We start from the raw sequence: 14054 nt of genomic DNA on the forward strand, positions 1-14054 counted from the left end.
GCAAAGAAAACCAGAGGCGAGGATCACACCTGCACAGTCAGAGTCAAGATAAGGACCTGACGATCTGCGCCCACCACAGAGGGGACCCTCCACGCCGTCACCAAGCAGCACAATGGTGGACGAACCCAAAATTGAGCTCTTCGTCAAGGTAAAGCATTGACCTCATTCTCTGCTCATCCCTGCAGAGCACAGTACATGCAGACGCCCGCACCCCCATAGGATCACAACACAGAGCATGCCGACTTGCAGTATTATTCTAGACCAGGCATCCTCAAACTGCGGCCCTCCAGCTGTTGTAAAACTACAACTCCCACAATGCCCTGCTGTAGGCTGATATCTGTAGGCTGTTCGGGCATGCTGGGAGTTGTAGTTTTGCAACAGCTGGAGGATGCCTGTTCTAGAGGATTGCAGTTTGCTTGTGAGCGGCTTGCCTCTGACCCAGCCAGAAGTCATCTTGATGATTACATTAAACGAAAGGCTATTGCAAATCAGCAGAAAATACTATCCAGTTACGTGGAAACTGTCAACAAGCAGCTGTTGATGGATCTGAGCATTGCGGTACATGTCTGTATGTAGTGCTGTAGGTCTAATTTGGCTCATTAATTCTTTGAATACCTCCTGCAGCCTGACTTGCGGATACAAAGTGTTCATCGGCTGGTTGTGTGATAATAAATCAGGCTGCCCCTGGTTATCACATTACACAAGTCGTGGTAAGATCTGTTAGCAGCACATTGTCTACTTACTGATGGTTTCCATTCAATAACCCTTTTTCATGCTCTATGCAGAGTAAAAACAAACTAAAAATAAGTAAAAATTAAATAAAGGTGATTAAGATCAATTACAAAGATGCGGGATTTAGTCTAGGGCTACACAGCGACAGTTGTTATAATGACAATCGCACCATAGACTACCATTACAACGCGTTGCAGTGTAGTTGTACCCTTTTGTCAGGCGACTTATTGTAGCCATACCATTAAACTCCAGTCTACAGTTTAAAATTGAGCTTTCCCTTAAAAGGGGTCACACAGTCCCTTAAAATATTTCATACTGCAAGTATGATCGTGTGACCAATGCAGCGGACAACTCTGAGATTACCGCTGGAGGCCACAGTAAAGAGACTGGCGAGGGACCCGAGTAGCAGTGGGACATGAGCGGCGTGGATGGGTAAAGTAAGTCTTCGGATCGGTTTATTATTTTATAGCATTCTAAACTTTTCATAAAAAGTGTAAAGGTACTGGAAAGCTCTTTTAAGACTATATCAGGATTTGTCTGTGTGCAGGGTGATATTCTGTCTGTGTTTATTAGATACAAATAATTCTAAAATGTAGCAACATGGTAATTCATGTGGTAGTATTCTTATTCTCATCATCATTACTCGAATATATCTTTTATTTATAACAACATTAATTTTAGCAAACTTTTCAAAGTGTTACAAGGTTTTACCAAAATTGTTTCATCTCCACTGGAAATATTCAGAAAAGTATAATACTGCCCCCTATGTACAAGAATATAACTACTATAATACTGCCCCCTATGTACAAAAATAGAACTACTATAATACTGCTCCTATGTACAAGAATAGAACTACTATAATACTGCTCCTATGTACAAGAATATAACTACTATAATACTGCTCCTATGTACAAGAATATAACTACTATAATACCGCCTCCTATGTACAGGAATATAACTACTATAATACTGCTCCTATGTACTGGAATATAACTGCTATAATACTGCTCCTATGTACAAGAATATAACTACTATAATACCGCCTCCTATGTACAGGAATATAACTGCTATAATACTGCTCCTATGTACAAGAATATAACTACTATAATACTGCTCCTATGTACAGGAATATAACTACTATAATACTGCCTCCTATGTACAAGAATATAACTACTATAATACTGCCTCCTATGTACAAGACTATAACTACTATAATACTGCCCCCTATGTACAAGAATATAACTACTATAATACTGCCTCCTATGTACAAGAATAGAACTACTATAATACTGCTCCTATGTACAAGAATATAACTACTATAATACTGCTCCTATGTACTAGAATATAACTACTATAATACTGCCTCCTATGTACAAGAATAGAACTACTATAATACTGCTCCTATGTACAAGAATATAACTACTATAATACTGCCTCCTATGTACAGGAATATAACTACTATAATACTGCCTCCTATGTACAAGACTATAACTACTATAATACTGCCCCCTATGTACAAGAATATAACTACTATAATACTGCTCCTATGTACAAGAATAGAACTACTATTATACTGCCTCCTATGTACAAGAATAGAACTACTATTATACTGCCTCCTATCTACAAGAATAGAACTACTATAATACTGCCTCCTATGTACAAGAATAGAACTACTATTATACTGCCTCCTATGTACAGGAATATAACTACTATAATACTGCCTCCTATGTACAAGAATATAACTGCTATAACACTGCCCCTATGTACAAGAATATAACTACTATAATACTGCTCCTATGTACAAGAATATAACTACTATAATACTGCTCCCTATATACAAGAATATAACTACTATAATACTGCCTCCTATGTACAAGAATATATCTACTATAATACTGCTCCTATGTACAAGAATATAACTACTATAATACTGCTCCTATGTACAAGAATAGAACTGCTATAATACTGCCTCGTATGTACAAGAATATAACTACTATAATACTGCCTCCTATGTACAAGAATATAACTACTATAATACTGCCTCCTATGTATAAGAATATAACTGCTATAATACTGCTCCTATGTACAAGAATATAACTACTATAATACTGCTCCTATGTACAAGAATATAACTACTATAATACTGCCTCCTATGTACAAGATTATAACTACTATAATACTGCTCCTCTGTACAAGAATATAACTACTATAATACTGCCCCCTATGTACAAGAATATAACTACTATAATACTGCTCCTATGTACAAGAATATAACTGCTATAATACTGCCTCCTATGTACAAGAATATAACTGCTATAATACTGCTCCTATGTACAGGAATATAACTACTATAATACTGATTCTATGTACAGGAATATAACTGCTATAATACTGCTCCTATGTACAAGAATATAACTACTATAATACTGCTCTTATGTACAGGAATATAACTACTATAATACTGCTCCTATGTACAGGAATATAACTACTATAATACTGCTCCTATGTACAAGAATATAACTACTATAATACTGCTCCTATGTACAAGAATATAACTACTATAATACTGCTCCCTATGTACAAGAATATAACTACTATAATACTGCCCCTGTGTACAAGGATATAACTGCTATAATACTGCCCCTATGTACAAGGATATAACTGCTATAATGCTGCTCCTATGTACAAGAATATAACTACTATAATACTACTCCTATGTACAAGAATATAACTACTATAATACTGCTCCTATGTACAGGTATATAACTACTATAATACTGCTCCTATGTACAAGAATATAACTACTATAATACTGCCTCCTATGTACAAGGATATAACTGCTATAATACTGCCCCTATGTACAAGGATATAACTGCTATAATACTGCCCTCTGTAATATGAACATGTAGAAATCTTTAGAAAGACAATTGTATTTCATAAGGGGCAGAATATAGGGACGGTCTCTCGGGGCCAGAACTTCCTGGGGCCCCAGTTCTGGATGTTGTGTTTTTAGTGTCTTAAAGATAATTGTAGTTCTGATCCTGCAAATGTCGTCCCTCGTCCATTTCTTCCGGTGATAATTGGTAGGTGCACTTAGTTTCAGTAACATACCTTGACTAATTAGATGCTTCAGTCACCTGCAGACCTGCTCAGGGTAACGTTGCGCTGAGTATTGTCTTTAGTAGACAATAAGATCAGCTGTGAACGTGATAACTGCTCCATTTAATGCTCTTAAACGGGACCTGTACAATTAATAAATTAGTGCAACCGTCAAGGGGGGCTGCAGCACTTCTGATACATCCAAAAATATCCCCTAGTCAGGAGATCAATAGGGCAGCATGCAGCAGTAAAGCTTGCTGCCAAACTGACTGACACCACATTAGGACTCCCGATTGCTGACTGTTACATTCTGCACTACCAAACATACAGGAGAATACAGCACCACATACCTATTACATCCAATGACGTCTCCTCTGATGGTCATGTTTTCTTTCCTCACCTTCTCCATTCAGGCCGGACCCCCATGATGACTTCTTTCAGCCTCGTCTCCTCAGAGATTGTCACACAGACATGTTAGGTTCCTCACAATTCCAACATCCCAACCTGGTGCCCCCACAGACCTGCTGCCATCTCCAATACTGTGCCCGCTGTGCTCCCTACTGCAGCCAAATAATCTACTGCAGAAACAGATAGTCCCGCTGAAAATACTTTTACCACATAGATAGTGCCTCCTTCAATAATTATTACTACAGTGCCCTCAAAAATAACTGTGCCCAGAAAATAGTGCCCCTAACACCAGTAGTGCCATAAGCATTGTCTCGCCCCAAAATAATTGTGCTAAGCTGATACTGTGCCAGGGTGCCCACAGCAATAGTGCTCCTAAAAGTCCCACCAAAAGTAATAATTCTTTCCCAGAGTGTCCTTAGTAGTAATAGTGCCCCCAATAGTGATAATGCCCCCAGTATGCTCCAGAGGTAATACTGCCACCATAGTGCCCACAGTAGTAATTATGTTCCACATAGTCTCCCAGTAATAAAGCCTATAATAATGCCCCCAGTATTAATAAAGCACACCACAGTACCCCCAGTAATAATAAAGCTCATCATGATGCGACCAGTAGTATTAAAGCCCCTATAGTGTGCCCAATAGTAAAAATGCCCGTTTATGGTGCTGCAGTAGTACTTATGCCCGCTATAGTGCTCCCAGTAGTAATAAAACTCCCATAATATGCCCCAGTAGTAATAATACCTTACTGTAGTGCCCACGGTAGTACTAATGCATGCACCCTCTATTTTCCCCCAGGAAGAAATAAAGTCCACCATAGTGTCCTCCAGTGGTGATAAAGCCCCCCTACTATGCCCAGTAGTAATAATACCCCCCTAAACTGCCCCAGGACATGGATCTCTTCCGTTTTGCGTCAGGCGGTCGCCACCACTGGCTTCAGTCCTAGTGGTCTGTGCATGGCACGGCAGGTAGACACTGGCACCCGTGCCCGGTGTAAGGCAGGGACGGGCCTCATATATGAAGGACGGTATGTGACTCCGAGAATGATGCAGGAAACCTATTAAGGAGATGCTTATGGTGGTTTGCTGTGGTGCACCTGAGACGTGCCACCAAGGTACCCGGCCTCGGTGGAGTGGAAGCCATTAGATAGATTGTCCACTAAGATAGATGGTGGACCTCGATCACCGTCCTGAAGAAGGCGATAATGTGGAGAGGCCGCGGCCACCTGCAACAAAACATTGCTAGGTGCTAGGACAGTGCCGCGTACCCCCTCACCCTGCAGCGCGTCCCCCAGGTTCAGACACACTGCTGTAGACATCTTGTGCATGCAGACCTGTCATAGGTGCAGAACCCTGTATGTCATACTCCACTCCAGCCCTGAGGCAGAGGGATGACGGGTGTATATTGCATAGTCATACTTCTTACTAATTGCCTTTGGGGCCCCAGATATAACCCGTTGAACAACATATGGAGGACATGGCTCCGTACATACATGAGCTGCCCTCCCCCCTCCATGACCACTTTTTCAACCAAAGCTAAAAAATCGACGACAACCCTTCCTCTTCTTTTGCTCCGACATTCAGTGTTGTCATAGGGATATCCTCTGGATCTCAACCTAATCAATCTGAATGCCCTTGGTGCCGATAGATATCAGTATGGATCCTCACAATATCCCTGCGGAGCACAATGATGGAAGAGTTGTCATAGGCACGGAAGATGCAGAGTAGGTATTTTTTCACAGCACAATGCGGTTTTCTTGGTGTTTACGTATGGCGAATAGGTTGGGACGGGTTCTCTTGTATAGAACATGAAGACAGAGGGACGTTTGTAACGTCGATTTTGTATATTGGGCTCCTGGGCAGTCTGGTGCAGGCGCAGGGTGTGGCGGTAGTAATTAAAAATGACGCCTCTAATTAAATGAGTCATCTTTGGCAAACAGAAACTCATTGTCCTCAATGTAACGAGCTGGGATTCCTAAAAAAGCTGCTCCTAGCGCCAACTGCACAGACCCCGTTTTCCACCATTTGATAGGCCCCAAAGCATGGGCTCGGGGGTGCACCTAGCCCTTCTGTTGCCAACCCCCTATGCCAATTTCTTAACCTAACTCCTTCCCTCCAGCCCTACTGTTAAAGACATACTTGGAAAACATTTCATAAGGCGCTACAAAACATACAAGGTAATACACCGCCACATACTGTGCCCGCTGTGCTTCCCAATACTATACTGCAGAAACACCACCAATGGGGCAAGGTGAGGCGGTCTGCCTGGTGGTGCCCTCCTGCTTGGACCCAATGCAGTCACCCATGGGCGTTCACATTGAAAACCCGCGTGCCCCTTATTTTTTTGACGCATCTCCCATATTAACCTGTCACGCCTGCTTCTATAGGACCCTGCCCTCTTTTTGGGCAAGCCCCCCGCCTTTATATTCTCTGAAAATCAGCAGAGAAAAAAACTCCCCTTTCGAATTTACAGGGAAACATTTGCCTAAGGGTCCATTGACACGTCCGCAAAAGGGTCCACACCCGTTGCGCAATTTTGCGGAACGGGTGTGGACGTGAAGCGGAGTGCACACTATGTGCTCTCCGCTTCTGCATTTGCGGTGCGCGGCCCCGAACTTCCGGGTTTTGGCCCCGATCTTCCGGTCCGCAGCTCCGCAAAATATAGAACATGTCCTATTCTTGTCCGCAGCTGCGTACAAGAATAGGCATTTCTATAGCGGGTGCCGGGCGGGTGTGTTGCGGATCCGCAGCACACCACGGACGTGTGAATGGACCCTAATTTTGTCAAAAATGTATTTAATTTGTGCCGATATCGATGTGTTCTTCTTCTTGGCAGGGGTGCACCACCAATCAGGCCTGGTGAGGCAGCACCCAGTAGGGGCAAGAGGGGGGCAGCGGAAGGGCCATGGGCAATGAGTGCTTTCATTGTGGCAAAGGGGGTTAGATTAAGAAATTAGCATGGGGGGGGGGGGTGGCGTTTCAGTATTCGCCCCAGGCAGCAGAAAGGCTAGGGGCACCCCTACTGCCAAGCAGTGCATTGTGGGAGATCAGGTGACCGTTACACAGTGGCAGCTGAGTGATTAGGTCACATGACTGGCAGCGGGGTGGAGACAAACTGATGTCTGTTTCTACGGGCAACCAGCAGAAGTTTAATACCACCAATGTGTATTAATGCAGGGAAAATGGTAGTGCAAAAAAAAAAATCTAAAAAATTGTAAATGTACTCTTCTTTTTATGCAGATTTATACAGTGAAATGTCAGGATGGTCATTGCGCTTGAAGCTAAATATTGAACCAGTCGGAGCTTTTCTTTTCCAGATACAGAGCTCCAAAACCCTTGTATATAGCCACAGATTCCAAAGATGAGGTGCTACCACTAGGGGGAGCTCACTGCATATACTGTAAGCTCCTCAGCTCCCCCTGGTGGTGGCTGCAGGGTAAAGCGCACTGTGTAGGGTCGACTCTAACCCCGGGGCCCACATACCGGCCTCAGGAAACCTACAGATCAGCATCTTTGGAGACCACAAAGCTGCTCTACAAACACCCTATTGCGCTTCCACTGTATGGGCGAGCGAGGCGGATACAAACCCATCTGGTTTGTCTAGTAAATCCTGCTTCTAACCCATCAGTATTTCCTCAATAGTCTTCTCAGAAGGACCAACACCCATGGGTGGGACAAATAGGTGTGAACTAGTTTCTATATGGCGGACGGAAGTTATTTATCTTGTGGGTAAACAATTACACTGTCTACACCCCAAATATTCCGCCGCCCCCGAATACTTGTAATTCCTCCGCTCCCTGACAGGAGATTCTTCTTAGGCTACATGCACACGACCGTATTTTGTTTCAGTGTCCGATCCGTTTTTTTCAATGGGTCCGCAAAAAACACGGACAGCACACCGTGTGCTGTCCGCATCAGTATGTCCGTTCCTCCGCCAAAAAAATAGTGCATGTCCTATTTTTTCTAGTTTGCGGACAAGGATAGGCATTATTACAATGGATCCGCAAAAAAAAACTAATCCGCAAAAAAACGGATGCCATACGGAATGTCATCCGTTTTTTTTGCAGAACCGCAATTTGCGGACCGCAAAACACACACGGTCGTGTGCATGTAGCCTTAGCTGCAGAGTTTCCATTCTTCCTGCAGGTTGACGCTAGTCAGAGATGCATTGAAATGTATACAATATACACTAAAGATATGTAATATACCTGCACTAGTAATTGTGACTGCTGAAACGGACTTGAGAGGGCGGAGTATGACACTAGAGAATCCCTGTCTTATGCTCCACCCCCTCAGGCCCTGTACAAGGCATAACTCCTTATATTACTTTTGTATAGAGTGTTCTTTAAATATTTTTATAATTGGCGAACCCTATATATTGTTGTATTCTAGTCCAGTGAAGATGGTGAAAGTATTGGAGCAAATCCATTCTCGCAACGACTGGCCATGATCTTGATGTTTAAAGGATGCACATTTACACTGAACACTGTGGACATGAAGAGGTGAGTGCAGCAAAGAAGTCTCCGTCCACATGTAAGGAGCAGGGAATGAGTGCAAAAAGTATATTGTTTTAGGACATATTTAACAATAAAGCAACTCCAGGTACTAAAACCCTGCTGCAGTAACCTCCTTACTATATTACTGCCCCACCCATATACAAGAATATAACTACTACAATACTGCTCCTATGTACAAGAATATAACTACTACAATACTGCCCCCAATATACAAGAATATAACTACTACAATACTGCTCCTATGTACAAGAATATAACTACTGTAATACTGCTCCTATGTACAAGAATATAACTACTATAATACTGCTCCTATGTACAAGAATATAACTACTATAATACTGCTCCTATGTACAAGAATATAACTACTATAATACTGCTCCTATGTACAAGAATATAACTACTACAATACTGCCCCCAATATACAAGAATATAACTACTATAATACTGTCTCCTATGTACAAGAATATAACTACTATAATACTGCTCCTATGTACAAGAATATAACTGCTATAATACTGCTCCTATGTACAAGAATATAACTACTATAATACTGCTCCTATGTACAAAAATATAACTACTATAATACTGCTCCTATGTACAAAAATATAACTACTATAATACTGCTCCTATGTACAGGAATATAACTACTATAATACTGCCTCCTATGTACAAAAATATAACTACTATAATACTGCTCCTATGTACAAGAATATAACTACTACAATACTGCCCCCAATATACAAGAATATAACTACTATAATACTGTCTCCTATGTACAAGAATATAACTACTATAATACTGCTCCTATGTACAAGAATATACCTACTATAATACTGCTCCTATGTACAAGAATATAACTACTATAATACTGCTCCTATGTACAAAAATATAACTGCTATAATACTGCTCCTATGTACAAGAATATAACTACTATAATACTGCTCCTATGTACAAGAATATATCTACTATAACACTGCTCCTATGTACAAGAATATAACTACTATAATACTGCTCCTATGTACAAGAATATATCTACTATAACACTGCTCCTATGTACAAGAATATAACTACTATAATACTGATCCTATGTACAAGAATATAACTACTATAACACTGCCTACTATGTACAAGAATATAACTACTATAATACTGCCTCCTATGTACAAGAATATAACTACTATAATACTGCTCCTATGTACAAGAATATAACTACTATAATACTGCCCCTATGTACAGGAATATAACTACTATAATACTGCTCCTATGTACAGGAATATAACTACTATAATACTGCCTCCTATGTACAAGAATATATCTACTATAATACTGCTCCTATGTACAAGAATATACCTACTATAATACTGCCTCCTATATACAAGAATATACCTACTATAATACTGCTCCTATGTACAAGAATATATCTACTATAATACTGCCTCCTATGTACAAGAATATAACTACTATAATACTGCTCCTATGTACGAGAATATAACTACTATAATACTGCTCCTATGTACGAGAATATAACTACTATAATACTGCTCCTATGTACAAGAATATAACTACTATAATACTGCTCCCATGTACAAGAATATAACTACTATAATACTGCTCCCATGTACAAGAATATAACTACTATAACACTGCCCCCTATGTACAAGAATAACTACTATAATACTGCTCCTATGTACAAAAATATAACTGCTATAATACTGCTCCTATGTACAAGAATATAACTACTATAATACTGCTCCTATGTACAAGAATATATCTACTATAACACTGCTCCTATGTACAAGAGTATAACTACTATAACACTGCCGGCTATGTACAAGAATATAACTACTATAATACTGCCTCCTATGTACAAGAATATATCTACTATAACACTGCTCCTATGTACAAGAATATAACTACTATAATACTGCTCCTATGTACAAGAATATAACTACTATAACACTGCTCCTATGTACAAGAGTATAACTACTATAACACTGCCGGCTATGTACAAGAATATAACTACTATAATACTGCTCCTATGTACAAGAATATAACTACTATAATACTGCCTCCTATGTACAAGAATATAACTACTATAACACTGCCTACTATGTACAAGAATATAACTACTATAATACTGCCTCCTATGTACAAGAATATAACTACTATAACACTGCTCCTATGTACAAGAGTATAACTACTATAACACTGCCGGCTATGTACAAGAATATAACTACTATAATACTGCTCCTATGTACAAGAATATAACTACTATAATACTGCCTCCTATGTACAAGAATATAACTACTATAATACTGCCTCCTATGTACAGGAATATATCTACTATAATACTGCCTCCTATGTACAAGGATATAACTACTATAATACTGCTCCTATGTACAAGAATATACCTACTATAATACTGCTCCTATGTACAAGAATATAACTACTATAATACTGCTCCTATGTACAAGAATATAACTACTATAATACTGTCTCCTATGTACAAGAATCTAACTACTATAATACTGCTCCTATGTACAAGAATATAACTACTACAATACTGCTCCTATGTACAAGAATATACCTACTATAATACTGCTCCTATGTACAAGAATATAACTACTATAATACTGCTCCTATGTACAAAAATATAACTGCTATAATACTGCTCCTATGTACAAGAATATAACTACTATGGGGGCGGAGCCTGGCTGCAGACCTAGCCGGACGCATGTAGGAGAGCTCTCCTACCTATCACCCTGCTAACTGGTAAATTTAGCGATCCAAACTACTCCAGAATGGGAAAAGTCGGCAAATATATACCCAGTGAGAAGCCAGAAGCCTGCAAACCGGAGCGCAGGGTCTCCAACATGGAGAAATACCTCAACAAAAAATCGCCAGCTCCTGCACCGGCCGGTCCTAAGATGGCGCTGCCGGAAGAAGATGACTGGGGCAGAGAATCGGAGGGAGAGGAGGAAGCAAGCCTTGAGGCAGGCCCTGCATCACAAAGCCCTGCTCCGATCTCCAGGAAATTCATACAACAGGCGTTATCAGCGGCCCTCACCCCTGTTATACAGGACCTGCAAGAAATAAAGGCAGATCTAAAACACATCGGCGGGAGGGTGGAAACGCTGGAAAACAACCAGTCGGCCATCACGAATTTCGTCAGAGCAGCAAGCGATAACACCATGGCTCTGGCAGCCTCGCTAGACACTGCATACTCTCTCATTGAGGACCAGGAGAATAGGAATAGGAGGAAGAACCTCCGGATCCGCGGCTTGCCTGAAAGCATCCCTCATGAAAGCTTACCAGAAGCTGCCGGCGCCATTTTCTCCTCACTCCTGGGAAGTTCCAGTGCGGCCGATATTCAAATAGAACGCATCCACAGAGCGCTCAGGCCGAAACCGAAAGAGAAGGAGAACCCCAGAGACGTGGTGTGCGGTCTCCTGAGGTATGTGGATACCGCTGCCTTAATGCAAGCTGCCAGAAATCAGAAAGAAATCCTGCATGAAGGTGCTAAGATCTCCATCTATCAAGATCTGGCATCCTCCACACTGAATAAACGGAGGGCGCTGCGGCCCCTCACTGACCACCTGCGCCACCACAAAGTGCCATATAAATGGCTATTCCCCTTTGGCCTCACCTTCACCATAGATGGGAAGCGCTGCACCATTCGCCTGCCACAAGATCTCCAGGCAGCCTGGGAGCTGCTGCAAACAGATCCACTAGATGTGCCATCATGGCTGCCGTCTGCAGAGATTGGGACACAGCTGCCAGAACTTCCAGAGGCTTCAGGATGGCTTCCAGCCCCACAGAAGAAGAGGAACCAGCACAGGTCTAGAGACACTTGAAGTCCTAGAGACTATATTGATGTCCTCGCTGACTCTTTACTGCGTCTCTACGCAATCTCCAGAGAGGGGAAGGTTTCTACTTGTTTTTTGCTCGCCATAATTCCGCAAGTATACCTGTATACCACTTGCATTGTATTGCTCCTGTTCTTGTTAGTGCCGGCAGGGTAGATATTCTGCCTTGTCAATGTTACTTTTGTGTAGAACTGTTTGGACCAAATGTACACGGTGCTATTTCGCACCAGTTCAGCGGGTGACGCAATTTGGATACCATCATGAGTAAATGGTTCCACTTTGTACCCCCCCCACCTACCAGGGTTATCTTGGCACAAACCTGGTACATGTGCCTAATTGCATGGCTGCTCACGCCCGCTTCACTGCAGCTAAGTGACCTGCTGCAGTGTTGCTGGCATGGGAGCCATTACACAGTACTATTTGTCATGTTGACAGAGTATTTAGTTGTGAAGTTTTCTGTTCACCCCCTAGATACGGTCAAATGTGCATGTCTGGAATTTTCGGTTCCAAAGTTGCCCTATTCTTGCAATGATGTCGTCCATTAAATGTACAACGTACAATGTTAGGGGCTTTAACACCCCACAAAAGCGCTCTCAGGTCATCCGTCTGCTAAAAAAGAATAACACAGATATCTGCTTCTTTCAGGAGCTGCATTTTAAAGAGTCTCATATACCCAAAATTCAAAACCCATACTTCCAGCACTGGTATTTTAGTGCTTTTGAAAAGGCAAAGAGAGGGGTGGGTATTGCTATTTCTAAGAGAGTACCATTTACATTGATATCTAAGCTGACGGACCCTGAGGGCCGCTTCATATTCGTGAAGGGCCTCATTGGTACACAAAAGGTTACGCTTGCCAGTTTATACAGCCCTAACCGTGGTCAGAAACGCTGGATCAAGATCACTCTGAGTAAACTGGAGCTATTCGCTGAAGGGATTAGGTTGATTGGGGGAGACCTCAATGTTACGTTGAATCCCATCATTGATGCCTCTGATGGTTCCTCCCAGTTAACCCAGTCAGCTTTAGGATGTATAAACAGATACATTTCAGATATGAACCTGCTAGATGTCTGGCGACTGGCCCACCCAGATACTAGGGATTTTACTTTTTTCTCTGCACCGCATAAATCGCATAAGCGGTTAGATTACATATTATTGTCCAGCAACGCTGTAGATATGGTGGACTCGGCAGACATAGGTGTTGTGTCCGTCTCTGACCACGCCCCAGTCTCCGCTGCCCTTAGATTCTCCAGCCTTCCAGCCTCAGTCAGACAGTGGCGTCTAAACGAGACGTTATTGGATAGACAAGCAGATACCTTGATCCTAGGGCAAAAATTAAGGGACTTCTTTGTAGCAAATGCAACACCCGGCATGCCCCAGACGACACTTTGGGAGACACATAAGGTGGTTATCCGGGGAGAATTAATAGCCTTAGGCAG

General features: G+C 41.8%; 1 protein-coding gene across 1 annotated transcript in view; it reads left to right on the plus strand.

Annotated features, from left to right (window-relative positions):
- CLIC3 (chloride intracellular channel 3) overlaps positions 1 to 14054 on the plus strand; it is a 24487-nt gene continuing 10433 nt past the window's right edge. Inside the window, exons 1-2 of the mRNA XM_044268292.1 lie at positions 1 to 148; positions 8628 to 8737. Coding sequence (XP_044124227.1) covers positions 113 to 148; positions 8628 to 8737 — 146 coding nt within the window. The 5' untranslated portion in view covers positions 1 to 112. The remainder of the gene's footprint in view (positions 149 to 8627; positions 8738 to 14054) is intronic.

This window comes from Bufo gargarizans, chromosome 9, assembly GCF_014858855.1.
Source record: "Bufo gargarizans isolate SCDJY-AF-19 chromosome 9, ASM1485885v1, whole genome shotgun sequence".
NCBI lineage: Eukaryota > Metazoa > Chordata > Amphibia > Anura > Bufonidae > Bufo > Bufo gargarizans.